The 23,788-nt window shown below is 43.7% G+C and overlaps 1 protein-coding gene across 7 annotated transcripts in view; it reads left to right on the top strand.

Moving 5' to 3' along the window:
- L1CAM (L1 cell adhesion molecule) overlaps nucleotides 1-23,788 on the top strand; it is a 284,550-nt gene that overhangs the window by 223,787 nt on the left and 36,975 nt on the right. For all 7 annotated transcript variants that reach the window (XM_073590771.1, XM_073590769.1, XM_073590772.1 and 4 more), the window contains 2 exons: nucleotides 15,519-15,699; nucleotides 23,363-23,485. In XM_073590771.1, the coding sequence (XP_073446872.1) occupies nucleotides 15,519-15,699; nucleotides 23,363-23,485 (304 nt within the window). The remainder of the gene's footprint in view (nucleotides 1-15,518; nucleotides 15,700-23,362; nucleotides 23,486-23,788) is intronic.

Below are 23,788 nucleotides of genomic sequence, written 5' to 3'. Positions count from 1 at the left end.
GGGCGGGTGTTTGTCTCTATGCAGTAAGTATGGGCAGATGTTTGTCTCTACAGTAAGTAGGGGCTGGTGTTTGTCTATACAGTAAGTAGGGGCGGGTATTTGTCTCTATACAGTAAGTAAGGGCGGGTGCTTGTCTCTATGCAGTAAGTATGGGCAGGTGTTTGTCTATTTACAGTAAGTAGGGGCGGGTGTTTGTCTGTACGATAAGTAGGGGCAGGTGTTTGTCTCTATACAGTAAGTGAGGGCAGGTGTTTGTCAATACAGTAAGTAGGGGCTGGTGTTTGTCTCTATACTGTAAGTAGGGGCTGGTGTTTTTCTATACAGTAAGTAGGGGCGGGTGTTTTTCTCTATACAGTAAGTAGAGACAGGTATTTGTCTATATGCAGTAAGTAGGGGTGGGTATTTGTCTCTACGCAGTAAGTAGGGGTGGGTGTTTGTCTATACGGTAAGTGGGGGCAGGTGTTTGTCTCTATGAAGAAAGTAGGGGCGAGTGTTTGTCTCTATACAGTAAGTAGGGGCGGGTGTTTGTCTCTATACAGTAAGCAGGGGCGGGTGTTTGTCTCTGTGCAGTAAGTAGGGGCAGGTGTTTGTCTCTATACAGTAAGTAGGGGTGTGTGTTTGTCTCTATACGGTAAGTAGTGGCGGGTGTTTGTCTTTACAGTAAGACAGTAAGTAGGGGTGGGTGTTTGTCTCTATACAGTAAGTGGGGAGATATGTTTGTCTCTATACAGTAAGTAGGGGCGGGTGTTTGACTCTATATGGTATGTCGGAGTGGGTATTTGTCTATTTACAGCAAGTAGGTTGGGTGTTTGTGTTTATACACTAAATAGGGGCGGGTGTTTGCCTCTATACAGTATATAGGGGTGGGTGTTTGTCTATACGGTAAGTAGGGGCAGGTGTTTGTCTCTGAAGAAACTAGGGGCTAGTGTTTGTCTCTATACAGTAAGTAGGGGCAGGTGTTTGTCTCTGCAGTAAGTAGGGGCGGGTGTTTGTCTATACGGTAAGTGGGGACAGGTGTTTGTCTCTATGAAGAAACTAGGGGTGAGTGTTTGTCTCTATACAGTAAGTAGGGGCGGGTGTTTGTCTCTATACAGTAAGTAAGGGCGGGTGTTTGTCTCTGTGCAGTAAGTAGGGGCAGGTGTTTGTCTCTATACAGTAAGTAGGGGCGTGTGTTTGTCTTTATACGGTAAGTAGTGGCGCGTGTTTGTCTTTACAGTAAGTAGGGGCGGGTGTTTGTCTCTATACAGTAAGTAGGGGCGGTTGTTTGTCTCTGTACGGTAACTAGGGGCTGGTGTTTGTCTATACAGTAAGTAGGGGTGGGTGTTTGTCTCTATGCAGTAAGTATGGGCAGGTGTTTGTCTCTACAGTAAGTAGGGGCTGGTGTTTGTCTATACAGTAAGTAGGGGCGGGTATTTGTCTCTATACAGTAAGTAAGGGCGGGTGCTTGTCTCTATGCAGTAAGTATGGGCAGGTGTTTGTCTATTTACAGTAAGTAGGGGCGGGTGTTTGTCTGTACGATAAGTAGGGGCAGGTGTTTGTCTCTATACAGTAAGTGAGGGCAGGTGTTTGTCAATACAGTAAGTAGGGGCTGGTGTTTGTCTCTATACTGTAAGTAGGGGCTGGTGTTTTTCTATACAGTAAGTAGGGGCAGGTGTTTTTCTCTATACAGTAACTAGAGACGGGTATTTGTCTATATGCAGTAAGTAGGGGTGGTTGTTTGTCTCTATACGGTAAGTAGGGGCGGGTGTTTGTCTCTATACAGTAAGTAGAAGCGGGTATTTTACCCTACATTCTATGTAGTGGCAGTTGTTTGTCTCTATACTGTAAGTAGGGGCAGGTTTTTGTCTCTATATGGTAAGTAGGAGCGGGTATTTCTCTATATACAGCAAGTAGGGTGGGTGTTTGAGTCTATAAAGTAAGTAGGGGCGGGTGTTTGTCTCGATGCAGTAAGTAGGGGAGGGGGTTTGTCTTTATACAGTAATTAGGGGCGGGTGTTTTCCTCTAAACAGTAAGTAGGGGCGGGTGTTTGTCTATACGGTAAGTAGGGGCAGGTGTTTGTCTATGATGAAACTAGGGGCGAGGGTTTGTCTCTATACAGTAAGTAGGGGTGGGTGTTTGTCTCTATGCGGTAAGTATGGGCAGGTGTTTGTCTCTTTACAGTAAGTAAGGGCTGGTGTTTGTCTATACCGTAAGTAGGGGCGGGTGCATGTCTCTATACAGTAAGTGGGGGTGGGTTTTTGTCTCTATGCAGTAAGTATGGGTAGGTGTTTGTCTCTTTACAGTAAGTAGGGGCAGGTGTTTGTCTCTTTACAGTAAGTAGGGGCGGGTGTTTGTCTATACGGTAAGTAGGGGCAGGTGTTTGTCTCTATACGGTAAGTAGGGGCGCATGTTTGTCTATACACTAAGTAGGGGCGGGTATTTGTCTCTATACAGTTAGTGGAGGCAGGTGTTTGTCAATACAGTAAGTAGGGGCTGGTGTTTGTCTCTATTCGGTAAGTAGGGGCTGGTGTTTGTCTATACAGTAAGTAGGGGCGGGTGTTTCTCTCTATATAGTAAGTAGACGGGTATTTGTCTATATGCAGTAAGTAGGGGTGGTTGTTTGTTTCTATAGGTAAGTAGGGGCGGGTGTTTGTCTCTATACGGTAAGTAGGGGTACTTGTTTGTCTATGCAGTAAGTAGGGGAGGGTATTTGTCTCTGTACAGTAAGTGGGGGCAGGTGTTTGTCAATACAGTAAGTAGCGGCTGGTGTTTGTCTCTATACGGTAAGTAGGGGCTGGTGTTTGTCTATACAGTAAGTAGGGGCGGGTGTTTTTCTCTATACAGTAAGGAGGGGCGAGTGTTTGTCTCTATACAGTAAGTAGGGGCGGGTGTTTGTCTCTGTGCAGTAAGTAGGGGTGGGTATTTGTCTCTACGCAGTAAGTAGGGGCGGGTGTTTGTATATACGGTAAGTGGGGGCAGGTGTTTGTCTCTATGAAGAAAATAGGGGCGCGTGTTTGTCTCTATACATTAAGTAGGGGCAGGTGTTTGTCTCTATACAGTAAGTAGGGGCGGATGTTTGTCTCTGTGCTGTAAGTAGGGGCAGGTGTTTGGCTCTATACAGCAAGTAGGGGCGTGTGTTTGTCTCTATACAGTAAGTAGTGGCGCGTGTTTGTCTTTACAGTAAGTAGGGGCGGGTGTTTGTCTCTATACAGTAAGTACAGTAAGTGGGGAGATATGTTTGTCTCTATACAGTAAGTAGGGGCGTGTGTTTGTCTCTATACGGTAAGTAGTGGCGCTTGTTTGTCTTTACAGTAAGTAGGGACTGGTGTTTGTCTCTAAACAGTAGGTGGGGAGAGATGTTTGTTTCTATACAGTAAGTAGGGGCGGGTATTTGTCTCTATATGGTAAGTAGGAGCGGATATTTGTCTATATACAGCAAGTAGGGTGGGTGTTTGTGTCTATGCAGTAAGTAGGGGCGGGTGTTTGTCTCTATGCAGTAAGTAGGGGAGAGGGTTTGTCTCTACACAGTAATTAGGGGCAGATGTTTGCCTCTATACAGTAAGTAGGGGCGGGTGTTTGTCTCTGTGCAGTAAGTAGGGGTGGGTATTTGTCTCTATGCAGTAAGTAGGGGCGGGTGTTTGTCTATACGGTATGTGGGGGCAGGTGTTTGTCTCTATGAAGAAACTAGGGGTGAGTGTCTATGTACAGTAAGTAGGGGTGGGTGTTTGTCTCTATATGGTAAGTAGGGGCACATGTTTGTCTATACAGTAAGTAGGGGCGGGTATTTGTCTCTATACAGTAAGTGGGGCAGGTGTTTGTCAATACAGTAAATAGGGGCTGGTGTTTGTCTATACAGTAAGTAGGGGCGGGTATTTGTCTCTATACAGTAAGTAAGGGCGGGTGCTTGTCTCTATGCAGTAAGTATGGGCAGGTGTTTGTCTATTTACAGTAAGTAGGGGCGGGTGTTTGTCTGTACGATAAGTAGGGGCAGGTGTTTGTCTCTATACAGTAAGTGAGGGCAGGTGTTTGTCAATACAGTAAGTAGGGGCTGGTGTTTGTCTCTATACTGTAAGTAGGGGCTGGTGTTTTTCTATACAGTAAGTAGGGGCAGGTGTTTTTCTCTATACAGTAACTAGAGACGGGTATTTGTCTATATGCAGTAAGTAGGGGTGGTTGTTTGTCTCTATACGGTAAGTAGGGGCGGGTGTTTGTCTCTATACAGTAAGTAGAAGCGGGTATTTTACCCTACATTCTATGTAGTGGCAGTTGTTTGTCTCTATACTATAAGTAGGGGCAGGTATTTGTCTCTATATGGTAAGTAGGAGCGGGTATTTCTCTATATACAGCAAGTAGGGTGGGTGTTTGAGTCTATAAAGTAAGTAGGGGCGGGTGTTTGTCTCTATGCAGTAAGTAGGGGAGGGGGTTTGTCTTTATACAGTAATTAGGGGCGGGTGTTTTCCTCTAAACAGTAAGTAGGGGCGGGTGTTTGTCTATACGGTAAGTAGGGGCAGGTGTTTGCCTATGATGAAACTAGGGGCGAGGGTTTGTCTCTATACAGTAAGTAGGGGTGGGTGTTTGTCTCTATGCGGTAAGTATGGGCAGGTGTTTGTCTCTTTACAGTAAGTAAGGGCTGGTGTTTGTCTATACCGTAAGTAGGGGCGGGTGCATGTCTCTATACAGTAAGTGGGGGCGGGTTTTTGTCTCTATGCAGTAAGTATGGGTAGGTGTTTGTCTCTTTACAGTAAGTAGGGGCAGGTGTTTGTCTCTTTACAGTAAGTAGGGGCGGGTGTTTGTCTATACGGTAAGTAGGGGCAGGTGTTTGTCTCTATACGGTAAGTAGGGGCGCATGTTTGTCTATACACTAAGTAGGGGCGGGTATTTGTCTCTATACAGTTAGTGGAGGCAGGTGTTTGTCAATACAGTAAGTAGGGGCTGGTGTTTGTCTCTATTCGGTAAGTAGGGGCTGGTGTTTGTCTATACAGTAAGTAGGGGCGGGTGTTTCTCTCTATATAGTAAGTAGAGACGGGTATTTGTCTATATGCAGTAAGTAGGGGTGGTTGTTTGTTTCTATAGGTAAGTAGGGGCGGGTGTTTGTCTCTATACGGTAAGTAGGGGTACTTGTTTGTCTATGCAGTAAGTAGGGGAGGGTATTTGTCTCTGTACAGTAAGTGGGGGCAGGTGTTTGTCAATACAGTAAGTAGCGGCTGGTGTTTGTCTCTATACGGTAAGTAGGGGCTGGTGTTTGTCTATACAGTAAGTAGGGGCGGGTGTTTTTCTCTATACAGTAAGGAGGGGCGAGTGTTTGTCTCTATACAGTAAGTAGGGGCGGGTGTTTGTCTCTGTGCAGTAAGTAGGGGTGGGTATTTGTCTCTACGCAGTAAGTAGGGGCGGGTGTTTGTATATACGGTAAGTGGGGGCAGGTGTTTGTCTCTATGAAGAAAATAGGGGCGCGTGTTTGTCTCTATACATTAAGTAGGGGCAGGTGTTTGTCTCTATACAGTAAGTAGGGGCGGATGTTTGTCTCTGTGCTGTAAGTAGGGGCAGGTGTTTGGCTCTATACAGCAAGTAGGGGCGTGTGTTTGTCTCTATACAGTAAGTAGTGGCGCGTGTTTGTCTTTACAGTAAGTAGGGGCGGGTGTTTGTCTCTATACAGTAAGTACAGTAAGTGGGGAGATATGTTTGTCTCTATACAGTAAGTAGGGGCGTGTGTTTGTCTCTATACGGTAAGTAGTGGCGCTTGTTTGTCTTTACAGTAAGTAGGGACTGGTGTTTGTCTCTAAACAGTAGGTGGGGAGAGATGTTTGTTTCTATACAGTAAGTAGGGGCGGGTATTTGTCTCTATATGGTAAGTAGGAGCGGATATTTGTCTATATACAGCAAGTAGGGTGGGTGTTTGTGTCTATGCAGTAAGTAGGGGCGGGTGTTTGTCTCTATGCAGTAAGTAGGGGAGAGGGTTTGTCTCTACACAGTAATTAGGGCCAGATGTTTGCCTCTATACAGTAAGTAGGGGCGGGTGTTTGTCTCTGTGCAGTAAGTAGGGGTGGGTATTTGTCTCTATGCAGTAAGTAGGGGCGGGTGTTTGTCTATACGGTATGTGGGGGCAGGTGTTTGTCTCTATGAAGAAACTAGGGGTGAGTGTCTATGTACAGTAAGTAGGGGTGGGTGTTTGTCTCTATATGGTAAGTAGGGGCACATGTTTGTCTATACAGTAAGTAGGGGCGGGTATTTGTCTCTATACAGTAAGTGGGGCAGGTGTTTGTCAATACAGTAAATAGGGGCTGGTGTTTGTCTATACAGTAAGTAGGGGCGGGTATTTGTCTCTATACAGTAAGTAAGGGCGGGTGCTTGTCTCTATGCAGTAAGTATGGGCAGGTGTTTGTCTATTTACAGTAAGTAGGGGCGGGTGTTTGTCTGTACGATAAGTAGGGGCAGGTGTTTGTCTCTATACAGTAAGTGAGGGCAGGTGTTTGTCAATACAGTAAGTAGGGGCTGGTGTTTGTCTCTATACTGTAAGTAGGGGCTGGTGTTTTTCTATACAGTAAGTAGGGGCAGGTGTTTTTCTCTATACAGTAACTAGAGACGGGTATTTGTCTATATGCAGTAAGTAGGGGTGGTTGTTTGTCTCTATACGGTAAGTAGGGGCGGGTGTTTGTCTCTATACAGTAAGTAGAAGCGGGTATTTTACCCTACATTCTATGTAGTGGCAGTTGTTTGTCTCTATACTGTAAGTAGGGGCAGGTATTTGTCTCTATATGGTAAGTAGGAGCGGGTATTTCTCTATATACAGCAAGTAGGGTGGGTGTTTGAGTCTATAAAGTAAGTAGGGGCGGGTGTTTGTCTCTATGCAGTAAGTAGGGGAGGGGTTTGTCTTTATACAGTATTTAGGGGCGGGTGTTTTCCTCTAAACAGTAAGTAGGGGCGGGTGTTTGTCTATACGGTAAGTAGGGGCAGGTGTTTGCCTATGATGAAACTAGGGGCGAGGGTTTGTCTCTATACAGTAAGTAGGGGTGGGTGTTTGTCTCTATGCGGTAAGTATGGGCAGGTGTTTGTCTCTTTACAGTAAGTAAGGGCTGGTGTTTGTCTATACCGTAAGTTGGGGCGGGTGCATGTCTCTATACAGTAAGTGGGGGCGGGTTTTTGTCTCTGTACAGTAAGTAGGGGCGGGTGTTTGTCTCTATACCGTAAGTAAGGGCGGGTGCTTGTCTCTATGCAGTAAGTATGTGTAGGTGTTTGTCTCTTTACAGTAAGTAGGGGCAGGTGTTTGTCTCTTTACAGTAAGTAGGGGCGGGTGTTTGTCTATACGGTAAGTAGGGGCAGGTGTTTGTCTCTATACGGTAAGTAGGGGCGCATGTTTGTCTATACACTAAGTAGGGGCGGGTATTTGTCTCTATACAGTTAGTGGAGGCAGGTGTTTGTCAATACAGTAAGTAGGGGCTGGTGTTTGTCTATACAGTAAGTAGGGGCGGGTGTTTCTCTCTATATAGTAAGTAGAGACGGGTATTTGTCTATATGCAGTAAGTAGGGGTGGCTGTTTGTTTCTATAGGTAAGTAGGGGCGGGTGTTTGTCTCTATACGGTAAGTAGGGGTACTTGTTTGTCTATGCAGTAAGTAGGGGAGGGTATTTGTCTCTGTACAGTAAGTGGGGGCAGGTGTTTGTCAATACAGTAAGTAGCGGCTGGTGTTTGTCTCTATACGGTAAGTAGGGGCTGGTGTTTGTCTATACAGTAAGTAGGGGCGGGTGTTTTTCTCTATACAGTAAGGAGGGGCGAGTGTTTGTCTCTATACAGTAAGTAGGGGCGGGTGTTTGTCTCTGTGCAGTAAGTAGGGGTGGGTATTTGTCTCTACGCAGTAAGTAGGGGCGGGTGTTTGTATATACGGTAAGTGGGGGCAGGTGTTTGTCTCTATGAAGAAAATAGGGGCACGTGTTTGTCTCTATACATTAAGTAGGGGCAGGTGTTTGTCTCTATACAGTAAGTAGGGGCGGATGTTTGTCTCTGTGCTGTAAGTAGGGGCAGGTGTTTGGCTCTATACAGCAAGTAGGGGCGTGTGTTTGTCTCTATACAGTAAGTAGTGGCGCGTGTTTGTCTTTACAGTAAGTAGGGGCGGGTGTTTGTCTCTATACAGTAAGTACAGTAAGTGGGGAGATATGTTTGTCTCTATACAGTAAGTAGGGGCGTGTGTTTGTCTCTATACGGTAAGTAGTGGCGCTTGTTTGTCTTTACAGTAAGTAGGGACTGGTGTTTGTCTCTAAACAGTAAGTGGGAAGAGATGTTTGTTTCTATACAGTAAGTAGGGGCGGGTATTTGTCTCTATATGGTAAGTAGGAGCGGATATTTGTCTATATACAGCAAGTAGGGTGGGTGTTTGTGTCTATGCAGTAAGTAGGGACGGGTGTTTGTCTCTATGCAGTAAGTAGGGGAGAGGGTTTGTCTCTACACAGTAATTAGGGGCAGATGTTTGCCTCTATACAGTAAGTAGGGGCGGGTGTTTGTCTCTGTGCAGTAAGTAGGGGTGGGTATTTGTCTCTATGCAGTAAGTAGGGGCGGGTGTTTGTCTATACGGTATGTGGGGGCAGGTGTTTGTCTCTATGAAGAAACTAGGGGTGAGTGTCTATGTACAGTAAGTAGGGGTGGGTGTTTGTCTCTATATGGTAAGTAGGGGCACATGTTTGTCTATACAGTAAGTAGGGGCGGGTATTTGTCTCTATACATTAAGTGGGGCAGGTGTTTGTCAATACAGTAAATAGGGGCTGGTGTTTGTCTCTATACGGTAAGTAGGGGCTGGTGTTTGTCTATACAGTCAGTAGGGGCGGGTGTTTTTCTCTATACAGTAAGTAGGGGAGGGTGTTTGTCTCTGTACATTAAGTAGAGACGGGTATTTGTCTATATGCAGTAAGTAGGGGTGGTTGTTTGTCTCTATGCAGTAAGTAGAAGCGGGTGTTTTACCATATATTCTATGTAGTGGCAGGTGTTTGTCTCTATACTGTAAGTAGGGGCGGGTGTTTGTCTCTATATTTTTAAGTAGGAGCGGGTATTTGTCTATACAGCAAGTAGGGTGGGTGTTTGTGTCTATACAGTACAGTCATGGCCAAAAGTTTAGAGAATGACACAAATATTATATTTTCACATGATCTGCTGCCCTCTGGTTTTTATGTGTGTTTGTCAGATGTTTTTATCACATACAGAAATATAATTGCAATCATATTATGAGTAACAAAAGGTTATATTGACAGTTAGAATGAGTTAATGCAGCAAGTCAATATTTGCAGTGTTGACCCTTCTTCTTCAGGACCTCAGCAATTCTCCCTGGCATGCTCTCAATCAACTTCTGGATAAAATCCTGACTGATAGCAGTCCATTCTTGCAAAATCAATGCTTTTGTTTTGTCTGAATTTGAAGGTTTTTGTTTGTCCACCCATCTCTTGATGATTGACCACAAGTTCTCAATGGGATTAAGATCTGAGGAGTTTCCAGACCATGGTCCCAAAATCTCTATGTTTTGTTCCCTGAGCCATTTAGTTATCACCTTTGCTTTATGGCAAGGTGCTCCATCATGTTGAAAAAGGCATTGTTGATCGCCAAACTGCTCTTGGACGGTTGGGAGAAGTTGCTCTTGGAGGACATTCTGGTACCATTCTTTATTCATTGCTGTGTTTTTAGGCAAGACTGAGAGAGAGCCCATTCCCTTGGCTGAGAAGCAACCCCTCATATGAATGGTTTCAGGATGCTTGACAGTTGGCATGAGACAAGACTGGTGGTAGCGCTCACCTGGTCTTCTCCGAATAAGCCGTTTTCCAGATGTCCCAAACAATCGAAAAGGGGATTCATCAGAGAAAATGACTTTACCCCAGTCCTCAGCAGTCCACTCCCTGTACCTCTTGCATAATATCAGTCTGTCCATGATGCTTTTTCTGGAGAGAAGTGGCTTCTTTGCTGCCCTCCTTGAGACCAGGCCTTGCTCCAAGAGTCTCTGCCTCACAGTGCGTGCAGATGCACTCACACCTGCCTGCTGCCATTCCTGAGCAAGCTCTGCACTGCTGGTAGCCCGATCCCGCAGCTGAAACACTTTTAAGAGACGGTCCTGGCGCTTGCTGGTCTTTCTTGGGCGCCCTGGAGCCTTTTTGGCAACAAGGGAACCTCTCTCCTTGAAGTTCTTGATGATGCGATAGATTGGTGACTGGGGTGCAATCTTTCTAGCTGCGATACTCTTCCCTGTTAGGCCATTTTTGTGCAGTGCAATGATGACTGCACGTGTTTCTTTAGAGATAACCACGGTTAACAGAAGAGAAACAATGATGCCAAGCACCAGCCTCCTTTTAAAGTGTCCAGTGGTGTCATTCTTACTTAATCATGACAGATTGATCTCCAGCCCTGTCCTCATCAACACCCACACCTGTGTTAATGGAGCAATCACTGAAACGATGTTAGCTGGTCCTTTTAAGGCAGGGCTGCAATGATGTTGAAATGTGTTTTGGGGGATAAAGTTAATTTTCTAGGCAAATATTGACTTTGCAAGTAATTGCTGTTAAGCTGATCACTCTTTATAACATTCTGGAGTATATGCAAATTGCCATTAGAAAAAATGAAGCAGTAGACTTTGTAAAAATTAATATTTGTGTCATTCTCTAAACTTTTGGCCATGACAGTAAGTAGAGGCGGGTGTTTTTCTCTATGCAGTAAGTAGGGGAGAGGGTTTGTCTCTATACAGTAATTAGGGGCAGATGTTTGTCTCTATGAAGTAACTAGGGGCGAGTGTTTGTCTCTATACAGTAAGTAGGGGTGGGTATTTGTCTCTACGCAGTAAGTAGGGGTGGGTGTTTGTCTATACGGTAAGTGGGGGCAGGTGTTTGTCTCTATGAAGAAACTAGGGGCGAGTGTTTGTCTCTATACAGTAAGTAGGGGCGGGTGTTTGTCTCTGTACAGTAAGTAGGGGCGGGTTTTTGTCTCTGTGCAGTAAGTAGGGGCAGGTGTTTGTCTCTATACAGCAAGTAGGGGCGTGTGTTTGTCTCTATACGTAAGTAGTGGCGCGTGTTTGTCTTTACAGTAAGTAGGGGCGGGTGTTTGTCTCTATACAGTAAGTGGGAAGAGATGTTTGTCTCTAGAAAGTAAGTAGGGGCGGGTATTTGTCTCTATATGGTAAGTAGCAGCGGGAATTTGTCTATATACAGCAAGTAGGGTGGGTGTTTGTGTCTATACAATAAGTAGGGGCGGGTGTTTGTCTCTATGCAGTAAGTACGGGAGAGGGTTTGTCTCTACACAGTAATTAGGGGCAGGTGTTTGCCTCTATACAGTAAGTAGGGGCGGGTGTTTGTCTCTGTGCAGTAAGTAGGGGTTGGTATTTGTCTCTACGCAGTAAGTAGGGGTGGGTGTTTGTCTACACGGTAAGTGGGGGCAGGTGTTTGTCTCTATGAAGAAAGTAGGGGCGAGTGTTTGTCTCTATACAGTAAGTAGGGGCGGGTGTTTGTCTCTATACAGTAAGCAGGGGCGGGTGTTTGTCTCTGTGCAGTAAGAAGGGGCAGGTGTTTGTCTCTATACAGTAAGTAGGGGTGTGTTTGTCTTTATACGGTAAGTAGTGGCGGGTGTTTGTCTTTACAGTAAGACAGTAAGTAGGGGTGGGTGTTTGTCTCTATACAGTAAGTGGGGAGATATGTTTGTCTCTATACAGTAAGTAGGGGCGGGTGTTTGACTCTATATCGTATGTCGGAGTGGGTATTTGTCTATTTATAGCAAGTAGGTTGGGTGTTTGTGTTTATACACTAAATAGGGGCGGGTGTTTGTCTCTATGCAGTAAGTAGGGGAGAGGGTTTGTCTCTATACAGTAATTAGGGGCAGGTATTTGCCTCTATACAGTATATAGGGGTGGGTGTTTGTCTACACGGTAAGTAGGGGCAGGTGTTTGTCTCTGAAGAAACTAGGGGCGAGTGTTTGTCTCTATACAGTAAGTAGGGGCAGGTGTTTGTCTCTGCAGTAAGTAGGGGCGGGTGTTTGTCTATACGGTAAGTGGGGACAGGTGTTTGTCTCTATGAAGAAACTAGGGGTGAGTGTTTGTCTCTATACAGTAAATAGGGGCGGGTGTTTGTCTCTATACAGTAAGTAAGGGCGGGTGTTTGTCTCTGTGCAGTAAGTAGGGGCAGGTGTTTGTCTCTATACAGTAAGTAGGGGCGTGTGTTTGTCTCTATACGGTAAGTAGTGGCGCGTGTTTGTCTTTACAGTAAGTCGGGGCGGATGTTTGTCTCTATACAGTAAGTGGGGAGAGATGTTTGTCTCTATACAGTAAGTAGAGGCGGGTGTTTGTCTCTGTACGGTAACTAGGGGCTGGTGTTTGTCTATACAGTAAGTAGGGGTGGGTGTTTGTCTCTATACAGTAAGTAGGGGCGGGAGTTTGTCTCTATGTGGTAAGTATGGGCAGGTGTTTGTCTCTTTACAGTAAGTAGGGGCTGGTGTTTGTCTATACAGTAAGTAAGGGCGGGTGTTTTTCTCTCTACAGTAATTTAGGGGAGGGTGTTTGTTTCTATACAGTAAGTAGAGGCGGGTATTTGTCTATATGCAGTAAGTAGTTGTGGTTGTTTGTCTCTATACGTTAAGTAGGGGCGGTTGTTTGTCTCTATACAGTAAGTAGGGGCAGGTGTTTGTCGCTATATGGTAAGTAGTAGTGGGTATTTGTCTATATACAGCAAGTAGGGTGGGTGTTTGTCTCTATGCAGTAAGTAGAGGAGAGGGTTTGCCTCTATACAGTAATTAGGGGCAAGTGTTTGCCTCTATACAGTAAGTAGGGGCGGATGTTTGTCTATACTGTAAGTAGGGGCAGGTGTTTGTCTCTATGAAGTAACTAGGGGCGAGTGTTTGTCTCTATACAGTAAGTAGGGGTGGGTGTTTGTCTCTGTGTAGTAAGTAGGGGTGGGTATTTGTCTCTACGCAGTAAGTAGGGGCGGGTGTTTGTCTCTATACAGCAAGTAGGGGCGGGTGTTTGTCTCTATACAGTAAGTGGGGACAGGTGTTTGTCTCTATGAAGAAACTAGGGGCGAGTGTTTGTCTCTATACAGTAAGTAGGGGTGGATGTTTGTCTCTATACAGTAAGTAGGGGCGGGTGTTTGTCTCTGTGCAGTAAGTAGGGGCGGGTGTTTGTCTCTGTGCAGTAAGTAGGAGCAGGTGTTTGTCTCTATACAGTAAGTAGGGGCGTGTGTTTGTCTTTATAGGTAAGTAGTGGTGCGTGTTTGTCTTTACAGTAAGTAGGGGTGGGTGTTTGTCTCTATACAGTAAGTGGGGAGAGATGTTTGTCTCTATACAGTAAGTAGGGGTGGGTGTTTGTCTCTGTACGGTAACTAGGGGCTGGTGTTTGTCTATACAATAAGTAGGGGCAGGTGTTTGTCTCTATACAGTAAGTGGGGAGAGGTGTTTGTCTCTATGCAGTAAGTATGGGCAGGTGTTTGTCTCTTTACAGTAAGTAGGAGCGGGTGTTTGTCTATACGGTAAGTAGGGGCAGGTGTTTGTCTCTATACAGTAAGTGGGGGCAGGGTGTTTGTCTCTGTACAGTAAGTAGAGGTGGGTGTTTGTCTCTATATGGTAAGTAGGGGTGCGTGCTTGTCTATACAGTAAGTGGGGGCAGATGTTTGTCTCTATACGGTAAGTAGGGGCTGGTGTTTGTCTATACAGTAAGTAGGGGTGGGTGTTTGTCACTATGCAGTAAGTGTGGTCAGGTGTTTGTCTCTTTACAGTAAGTAGGAGCGGGTGTTTGTCTATACGGTAAGTATGCTCTTTTGGCATATTGCATAAAGACATAACAAAAAGAAAGGCTTTAAGTCGGAGCAGTCGTACCATTGAATAATAAATGGAGGCTGAGAAAGAGTTAAAGGAAGTTCTAGCACCTATAATGCTGGCAGAATGCTGATAAAAATTAAATACTCACTCAAAAAGAGAGTATTGCAAGTAAATATGACTAGTATGAGAACCAAAAATATTTTTTTTCCTATAAATGACATGAAGTCTTTAAGGAGGAACACCAATTACACCAATTGTAAATCCATGGTATGGCAGTTTTTTGGTTTTCAAAAAAACATACCGTAATCATTATGGAATACAAACTAGAACTCCATGTCTGGATTTGTAGGTCATTGTGTATTGCTGCCTAATTTGTTGTTCACTGCCTGCTGTCAAGTGTAATCTGTTTCTAGCAGCAGAGGAGCAGGGACAGATTTCATTAAATTTGAGCATGCATTTGTCATTCTACAGGAAGTGGGGGCATGTCTGTCTCTACAGAAAGTGGAGGTTGTTCTTTGTCTGCAGGAAGTGGTGGCGTGTCTATGTAGCTTTACATGAAGTGTGCGAGGGTATATGTCTCTCTACAGAAAGTAGGGGCATGTCTATGTCTATATAGGAAGAGAGGTGGTTCGTTGTCTCACTGCTGTTAGTGGGGGCATGTTTACGTATCACTACAGGAAGTGTGGAAATGTTTATGTCTCTCTAGAGGAAGTGTGGGCGTGGCTATGTCTCTTTACAGGAAGAGAGGCGGTTCTTTGTCTCTCTGCTGGTAGTCGGGGCATGTTTATGTCTCTTTAGTGCAGGAGTGTATATGACTCTCTACAGGAAATGGGGGCATGTCTCTGTCTCTTTACAGGAAATGGAGAATGTTCTTTGTCTCTATAGGAAGTGGTGGCGTGTCTATAGTATGTCGCTCTACAGAAAATGGAGGCGTGTCTATGTATCTCTACAGGAAGTGGGGGCATGTCTATTTATCTCTACAGGAAGTGGGGGCATGTCTATTTATCTATACAGGAAGTGGGGGGATGTCTATGTATCTCTACAGGAAGTGGGGGCTTGTCTATTTATCTCTACAGGAAGTGGGGGGTGTCTATGTATCCCTACAGGAAGTGGGGGCGTGTCTATTTATCTCTACAGGAAGTGGGGGGATGTCTATGTATCTCAACAGGAAGTGGGGGCATGTCTTTTTATCTCTACAGGAAGTGGGGGGATGTCTATGATCTCTACAGGAAGTTAGGGCATGTGTATGTCTTTCTACAGGATGCCCTCCTTCTCCTGTTTGTCATAATATATACAGGCATATGAAAAAGGCGGGTTTTCAATTTATAACAGACAAACCATTAATTACAATTGGATAAGAAATGCTTGTGGGAAGTAAGGTATAGGAAATTCCAGTACTTATCTTGCTGGCAGCAGGCTAATCAAAAAGAACCAATCACTCAAAAAGTATATTAAACTGAATGAATGTATACTGCATACTGAATGTATGAAAAAAAGTAGTTTTTGCAATGAATAATGGGTAATGAGGGCAGGAAAACGTTTCCACCTATCTTGTGTGAAAAGACAGACACAATTTAACTAGAAGTAGAACTCCATGTCTGTCTTTGTACGTCCTTGAATAGCTTTTCCATGCCGTCATAAATGTAAACAATCAGTACTGCAGTGTAGAGCATGGATGGAGTGACATAAAAAAGAGCAAAATGCAGCAGTCAGTGGAGTTTCTATTGTCCCACTATCATGTTTGCCAATATCTATGTATCTCACAAATCTGCATCCTCATAGATCCGATACGTCGCTCAAAATGAAAGGCACAAAAATAAGCTAACCGTTCATGGAAATGTCACCCATACGTCCATCTATGGCCTGAAGCCTTTCACCAACTATTCAGTGACCGTCCATGTACTAAACGGGAAAGGAGAGGGCATCGGAAGTGAGATGCAGACCATCCGAACTGAGGAAGGCGGTAAGTTCACAGACATGGAATATAAAATGTACATACAGTTGTGCTCAAAAGTTTACATTACACAGCAGAATTTTTGCTTTCTTGGCCTTTTTTCAGAGAATATGAATGATAACAGCAAAACTTTTTCTCCACTCAGTGGTTGGGTGAAGCCATTTATTGCAAACTACTGTGTTTTCTCTTGTTAAATCATAATGACAACCTCAAACATCCAAATGACCCTGATCAAACGTTTTCATACCCCATTTTTTAATTCCGTATATTGCCCCCTCTAACGACAATGACAGCTTAACGTCGTTTGTGGCAGTTGTGCATGAGGTTCTTTATTTTCTCAAATGGTAAAGCTGCTCACTCTTCTTGGCAAAAAGCCTCCAGTTCCTGTAAATTTCTGGGCTGTCTAGCATGTACTGCGCACTTGAGATCTCCCTACAGTGGCTCAATGATATTGAGGTCAGGAGACTGAGATGGCCACTCCAGAAGCTTCACTTTTTTCTGCTGTAGCCAATGACAGGTCGACTTGGCCTTGTGCTTTGGATCATTGTCATGTTGGAATGTCCAAGTACGTCCCATGCGCAGCTTCAAGGCAAATGATTGTAAATTTGCCTCCAGTATTTGCTGTTAACGTGCTGCTTTCATCTTTCCTTCAACTTTGACCAAGTTTCCTGTGCCTTTGTAGCTCACACATCCCCAAACCATCAGCGAGCCACCTCTGTGCTTTACAGTAGGAATAGTGTTCCTTTCATCATATGCCTTGTTGACCTCTCTCCAAATGTAATGTTTGTTTGTGGCCAAAAAGTTTAATTTTGTTCTCATCACTCCAAATTGTTCCGGAAATGTTGAGGCTTGTCTCTGTGCTGTTTTGTAGGTGAGATACTTTGTGGCATTTGCGCAGTAATGGCTTTCTTCTGGTGACTCGACCATTCAGCCCATTTTTCTTCAAGTGCCTCCTTATTGTGCATCTTGAAAGAGCCACACTGCTAGATTTCAGAGAGTCCAGTATTTCAGCTGATGTTATTTGTGGGTTTTTCTTTGCAACCTGAATAATTTTCCTGTCAGTTGTGGACGAAATCTTTGTTGGTCTACCTGACAGTGGTTTGTTTTCACAGAGCCGCTGATTTTCCATTTGTTAATCACAGTTTGAATGCTGCTGACTGGCATTATCAATTCCTTGGATATCTTTGGTATCCCTTTCCTGTTTTGTACAGTTCAACTACCTTTTCCTATAGATATATTGACCATTCTTTTGCTTTACTCACGATTCACAATCCAGAACCATCAGTGGCTGGATGAAAGATGCAAGAGTCTGTCTGGATCCCAGAAACTCACTCAGCTTTTAGGCACTCACACTGATTACAAGCAAACAGGTCACAGGTGAGGATGTTACCTTTAGTAGCCATTCAAACCCATTTGTGTCAATTTATGTGCATGTTATCAGGCCAAAATCACCAGGGTATGTAAACTTTTGATCATGGTCATTTGGATGTATTTCGTTGCCATTATAATTTAAAAGAGAAAACACGGTAGTTTGGCACTAAATGGCTTCACCCAACCACTAACCATGAGTGGAGAAAACGTTTTGCTGTTAACATTCATATTCTCTGAAAAAAGGCCAAGAAAGCAAAATTCTGCCAGGGTATGTAAACTTTTGAGCACAACTGTAAATGTATATCATCAAGGAGAAGAACAATACTAACGATGGCAGCACAATAAGGTGATAATATGGCTGATATTGGTCTTGATGGTAGCAGTCTTACAGATGACACTACAGTATGACCACTGCTATGACCTCTGGGGTTTTTATGGATCCTATCGAATCTATGATTTATGGGCTTCACATTATTGCGTGGATCTGGCTATGACTGCCAATGTTCAGTGGGCTTGATGGTATGGACATCATGTATTATTGGCACAAATGTATATTCATCCATACCGCTTGCGTATTAGAGTGGGGAAAAAAGTATTTAGTCAGCCACCAATTGTGCAAATTCTCCCACATTAACTGCTTTCCTACATTGGACATAATATTCCGTCCATGTGACCTGGGACCTAAGTCCCAAGGACGGAATATTACGTCACAGGCGATCAGCGGCGCTCACGGGGGGAGGGCCGCTGATCGCGGCCGGGTGTCAGCTGATTATCACAGCTGACACTCAGCACTATGTGTCAGGGGCGGTCACGGACCACCCCCGGCACATTATCCCCTGGCACACTGCGATCAAACATGATCGCAGTGTACCGGGGGCATAGGAGAGAAGCGGGCAGGGAGGGGGCTCCCTCCGTGCTTCCCTGCGACCCCGGAGCGACGCGATGTGCTGCATCGCTCCGAGAGTCCTCCTCCCTGCAGGACCACGGATCCAATATGGCCGCGGGGGCCTTCGGGGTCCTGCAGGGAGGCGTCTTCCTCACTGCCTGCTGAGAGCAGGCAGGAGGAAGCCTGCAGAGCGCCTGTCAGATCGCCGATCTGACACAGCGCTGTTCTAAGTGTCAGATCAGCGATCTGACAAAAGACAGTGATGTCCCCCCCCCCGGGACAATATAATAAAGTAAAAAAAAAAAAAAAGTGTAAAAATAATTTTAAAAATTCACAAAATAAATAAAAAAAAAATATTCCCTAATAAAATCTGTTTTTTCTAAATAAAACAAAACAAAACAATAAAAGTACACATATTTAGTATTGCCGCGTCCATAACGACCCGCCCTATAAAACTATCCCACTAGTTAACCCCTTTAGCTAACCCCTTAAAAGAAAAAAAAAAGCAAAGCAAAAAACAATGCTTTATTATCATACCGCCGAACAAAAAGTGCAATAAAGCGCGATCAAAAAGACGGATATGAATAAACATGGTACCGCTGAAAACGTAATCTTGTCCTGCAAAAAACGAGCTGCCATACAGCATCATCAGCGAAAAAATAAAAAAATTATAGCTCGCAGAATAAAGCGATGCAAAAATAATTATTTTTTATATAAAATAGTTTTTATTACATAAAAGCGACAAAATGTAAAAAAACGACATAAATGAGGTATCGGTGTAATCGTACTGACCCGAAGAATAAAACCGCTTTATCAATTTTACCGCACGTGGAATGGTGTAAACGCACCCCCCAAAAGAAATTCATGAAATTCTGGTTTTTGTTCATTCTGCGTCCCAAAAATCGGAATAAAAAACGATAAAAAAAGTCACATGCCCGAAAATAGTACCAATAAAAACGTCAACTCGTCCCGCAAAAATAAGACCACACATGACTCAGTGGTTCAATATATGGGAAAATTATAGCTCTCACAATGTGGTGATGCATAAACTATTTTTACAATAAAAAGCGTCTTTTAGCGTATGACAGCTGCCAAACATAAAAACCCGCTATAAATAGTAAATCAAACCCCCTTTATCACCCCCTTAGTTAGGGAAAAATAATAAAATTAAACAAAATGTATTTATTTCCATTTTCCCATTAGGATTAGGGTTAGGGCTAGAGTTAGGGTTAGGGCTAGGGCTGAGATTAGGGTTAGGGGTATGTTGAAGTTAGGGTTGGAGTTAGAATTGGGGTTTTCCACTGTTTGGGCACATCAGGTGCTCTCCAAATGCAACATGGCGTTTGATCTCAATTCCAGCCAAAAAAGTCAAATGGCGCTGCTTCCCTTCCGAGCTCTGCCATGCGCCCAAATAGTGGTTTACCCCCACATATAGGGTATCAGCGTACTCAGGACAAATTGCACAATAACTTTTGGTGTCCTGTTTCCCTTGGGAAAATAAAAATTGGGGGTGAAAATATCATTTTGGTGGAAAAAATATGATTTTTTAATTGTACAGCTGTACATTATAAACTTCTGTGAAGCCCCTGGGGGTTCAAAGTTCTCACCACACATCTAGATAAGTTCCTAGGGGGCTCTAGTTTCCAAAATGGGGTCACTTGTGGTGGGTTTCCACTGTTTAGGCACATCAGGGGCTCTCCAAACGTGACATGGCACACGATCTCAATTCCAGCCAATTTTGTGTTGAAAAAATCAAATGGCGCTCGTTCCCTTCCGAGCTCTGCCATGCGCCGAAACAGTGGTTCCCCCCACATATCAGGTATCAGCATACTCAGGACAAATTGCACAATAACTTAAAATAAAAAAAATTGGACCTGAAGTATTTTTTTTTGTGTGGAAAAGTTAAATGTTCATTTTGTTTAAACATTCAAAAAATTCCTGTGAAGCACCTGAATGGTTAATAAACTTCTTGAATGTGGTTTTGAGCACCTTGAGGGGTGCAGTTTTTAGAATGGTGTCACTTTTGGGTATTTTCTATCATATAGACCCCTCAAATTGACTTCAAATGTGATGTGGTCCCTAAAAATAAAATGGTGTTGTAAAAATGAGAAATCGCTGGTCAACTTTTAACCCTTAAAACTTCCTAACAAAAAAAAAGTTGGTTCCAAAATTGTGCTGATGTAAAGTAAACATGTGGTAAATGTTACTTATTACGTTTTTTGTGTGCCATATCTCTGTGATTTAAGGGCATAAAAATTCAAAGTGGGAAAATTGCGAAATTTTCAAAATTTTCGCCAAATTTTTGTTTTTTCCAAAATAAATGCAAGTTATATGAATTAAATTTTACCACTGACATGAAGTACAATATGTCACGAGAAAAAAATATCAGAATCACCAGGATCCATGGAAGCGTTCCAGAGTTATTACCTCATGAAGGGACTGTGGTCAGAATTGTAAAAATTGGCTGGGGCATTAACGTGCAAACCACCCTTGTGCGTAAAGGGGTTAAAAGATGAGAGAGGTCTGTAATTGACATCATAATTAGACCACAACTATGGGACTCAAAATGAGAAAACAAATCCAGAAAATCGCCTTGTCTGATTTGGCTAGATCTATTTAGCAAATTATGGTGGAAAATAATTATTTGTTTATTAACATAAGTTTATCTCAATATTTTGTTACATGTCCTTTATTGGCAATGACAGAGGTCAAACGTTTTCTGTAAGTCTTCACAAGGTTGGCACACGCTGTTAGTGATATGTTGGCCCATTCCTCCTCCTTGCAGATCTCCTCTAGAGCAGTGATTTTTTGGGCCTGTCGCTGGGCAGCACGGACTTTCAAATCCCTCCAAATGTTTTCTATGGGGTTGAGATCTGGGGACTGGCTAAGCCACTCCTTTGTTGCCCTGGCGGTGTGCTTGGGATCATTATCATACTGAAAGACCCATCCACGTTTCATCTTCAATGTCCTTGCTGATGGAAGGAGGTTTGCACTCAAAATCTCACGATACATGGCCCCATTCATTCTTTCACGGATCAGTCGTTCTGGTCCCTTTGCAGAGAAACAGCCCCAAAGCATGATGTTACCACCCCCATGCTTCATAGTAAGTATGGTGTTCTTTGGATGCAACTCAGCATTCTGTCTCCTCCAAACACGACGAGTTTTGTTACTACCAAACAGTTCTACTTTGGTTTCATTAGGCCATATGACATTCTCCCAATTCTCTTCTGGATAGTCCAAATGCTTTCTAGCAAACTTCAGATGGGCCCAGACATGTACTGGCTTAAGCAGGGGGATACGTCTGGCACTGCAGGATCCCTGGCGTTGTAGTGTGTTACTGATGGTAGCCGTTGTTACGATGGTCCCAGCTCTATGCAGGTCATTCACTAGGTCCCCTGTTGTGAGTTCTCCTTCCAGGCTCCCTCTGGTGGTAACAGAGGGAGTGAGGCTGATTTAATCAGTAGAGATCTGCCACCTGATAATGAGGATGACGATTGGACCTCAGGAATTTCAGACTGGATTTAAGTCAGCCGACGCCCTATTCTGGTGCTGGTGATTCCTTCTGGCTTTTCAGCTCTTGGTGTTCAGCTCTGTTCCAGTTATTTCAAGCTAAGTTTTTCTGCTAATGTTCACACTTGATTTTGTTGGTCTATTCAGTTTTTTGTGTGGTCAGCCAGCCCCGGCTGGGGCTGTGCTGAATTTCCACTCTTATTTATCTGTATTTGCCAATTTGCTTTTTGTCCCTTATTATATTGGCCTCTTTTTGCTCTGTCTCAGAATATTTCAGAGTGCTGATATAGTGGGAGAAGTCTAGTGACTTAAGGGTTAATTTTTGTTATCAGAAGTGTTGGACATTATTTTTGTAGGGTTTTTGGCAGATTGGAGACAGTGTCTTTCCTTTCCTGTCCTTTCTAGTTAGTTTGGGCCCCATCGTTTGTTCAGCCTATTTTCCTGCCTGTGTTTGTGTTTTCATCTTGTTTCACCATCAATACATGTGTGGGGGCTGTCTTTCCTTTGGGGTCTGCTCTGGGGCAGTTAGTTTTCCCCTTTCTTGCTTTAGGCTTATTTAGTCCTCCGGCAGTGACGAGGCGTCTAGGGTCATCGTAGGAACGCTCCACGGCTGCTGCTAGTTGTGTGGTTAGGATCAAGGATCTGCAATCTGCATAGTTACCAACCTCTCTGGTTTTTCTGGGACTTAGCTTGTTTTGTTTTTTCCTCCTCGGTGACCCATTCATAACAGTCCCCCTTGTGGTTATGAGATTTTTGCTCACCGTTCTTGTGATCATTTTGACCCCACGGGGTGAGATATTGCATGGAGCCCCAGATTGAGGGAGATTATCAGTGGCTTTGTATGTCTTCCATTTTCTTATTATTGCTCCCACAGTTGATTTCATCACACCAAGCTGCTTGCTTATTGCAGATTCAGTCTTCCCTGCCTGGTGCAGGACTACAATTTTGTTTCTTGTGTCCTTCGACAGCTCTTTGGTCTTCACCATAGTGGAGTTTGGAGTGTGATTGTTTGAGGTTGTGGACAGGTGTCTTTTATATTGATAACAAGTTCAAACAGGTGCCATTACTACAGGTATTGAGTGGAGGACAGAGGAGCCTCTTAAAGAAGAAGTTACATGTCTGTGAGAACCAGAAATCTTGCATGTTTTAGGTGACCAAATACTTATTTTCCAAAATAATATGTAATATAAATCTTGCCACATCAGACATGGTGATTTTCTGGATTTCTTTTCTCATTTTGACTCTCATAGTTGTAGTCTACCTATGATGTCAATTACAGGCCTCTCTCATCATTTTAAGTGGGAGTACCTGCACAATTGGCTGACTAAATATTTTTTTCCCCTCTGTGTGTACCCATTATTATTGTGCCGTTGCCCGTTCTGGTGGAGGGGATCTATACATGGAGATACTCCAATATTTTTGGCCACTCGTCTATCTTTCAGCACAAAAGATGCTCGGGCACATGAAACGTATGGTGTATTTTTATCATTCTCCTTTTTATTGTCACTTTTAGGCTAGGGTCACATGACCATGTATTCTCTCATCCGAGAAAAATCGGGCCGATTATGCTAATCACACTCTGCTCCGATTTTCTCAGATGAGGCGAGAATGGAGAAATAATGTCTCCTTCTTCTCCATCAGTTTGTTAAAATTGGACTGTACTCAGGTGTCATCCGAGTGTGGTCCAATTTTTTTCCATAGACTCCCTGACTTGCATGACTGTGCTCGATTTAATTTACAGATGTAGATAGTGCATGCTGCAATTTCAGCATATGCTCGGCCCCATAGAATAACATTGGTCTCAGTGCAATATGATGTTTTGTCAGATTGCACTTGGGCCGAAATACGATCATGTACACATACTCTAACTAACTGGAAACCTGAACATTTCATGTTTTCTTGTAGTTCCATCACCGCCCACCAGTCTGAGAATTGAACGTCTTTCTGACAGCTCTTTGGCATTATTTTGGGGGCCACCTGAACATCCGAACGGGATCATAACAGGATATAAAATTTCTCATCATCTGGGTAAGTTTTTTCCATTTTAATACTCCGTGTTTCATTTATAACATTAATACTTCATACCTACTTATAGAAGGTTTCCATAGCAGTTCATGTTAAAATAAATGGACTCTGGTCCCTTAGAGGCAGCTCTACTTTTCGGCTTCCATTGAGCTGGGGTAGTTTTAACTCCTAGTAGAGCAGCCTCTCAGGGAAACAGAGGAGATCAGAGTGAGAATTTTTTACTCTAAGAATAGTTTCTCTAATAGCTTTCTCCCATGCTCATCGTCATCCCCTGCAGGGTAAAAATTGCTTAGAAACCTATTTGAG

Source organism: Dendrobates tinctorius, unplaced genomic scaffold, assembly GCF_039654945.1.
Source record: "Dendrobates tinctorius isolate UK_male_01 unplaced genomic scaffold, ASM3965494v1 ptg000120l, whole genome shotgun sequence".
Classification (NCBI taxonomy): Eukaryota; Metazoa; Chordata; class Amphibia; order Anura; family Dendrobatidae; genus Dendrobates; species Dendrobates tinctorius.
The sequence above is the reverse complement of the archived record's forward strand: the minus strand, read 5'-3'. Positions and strand labels throughout refer to the sequence as shown.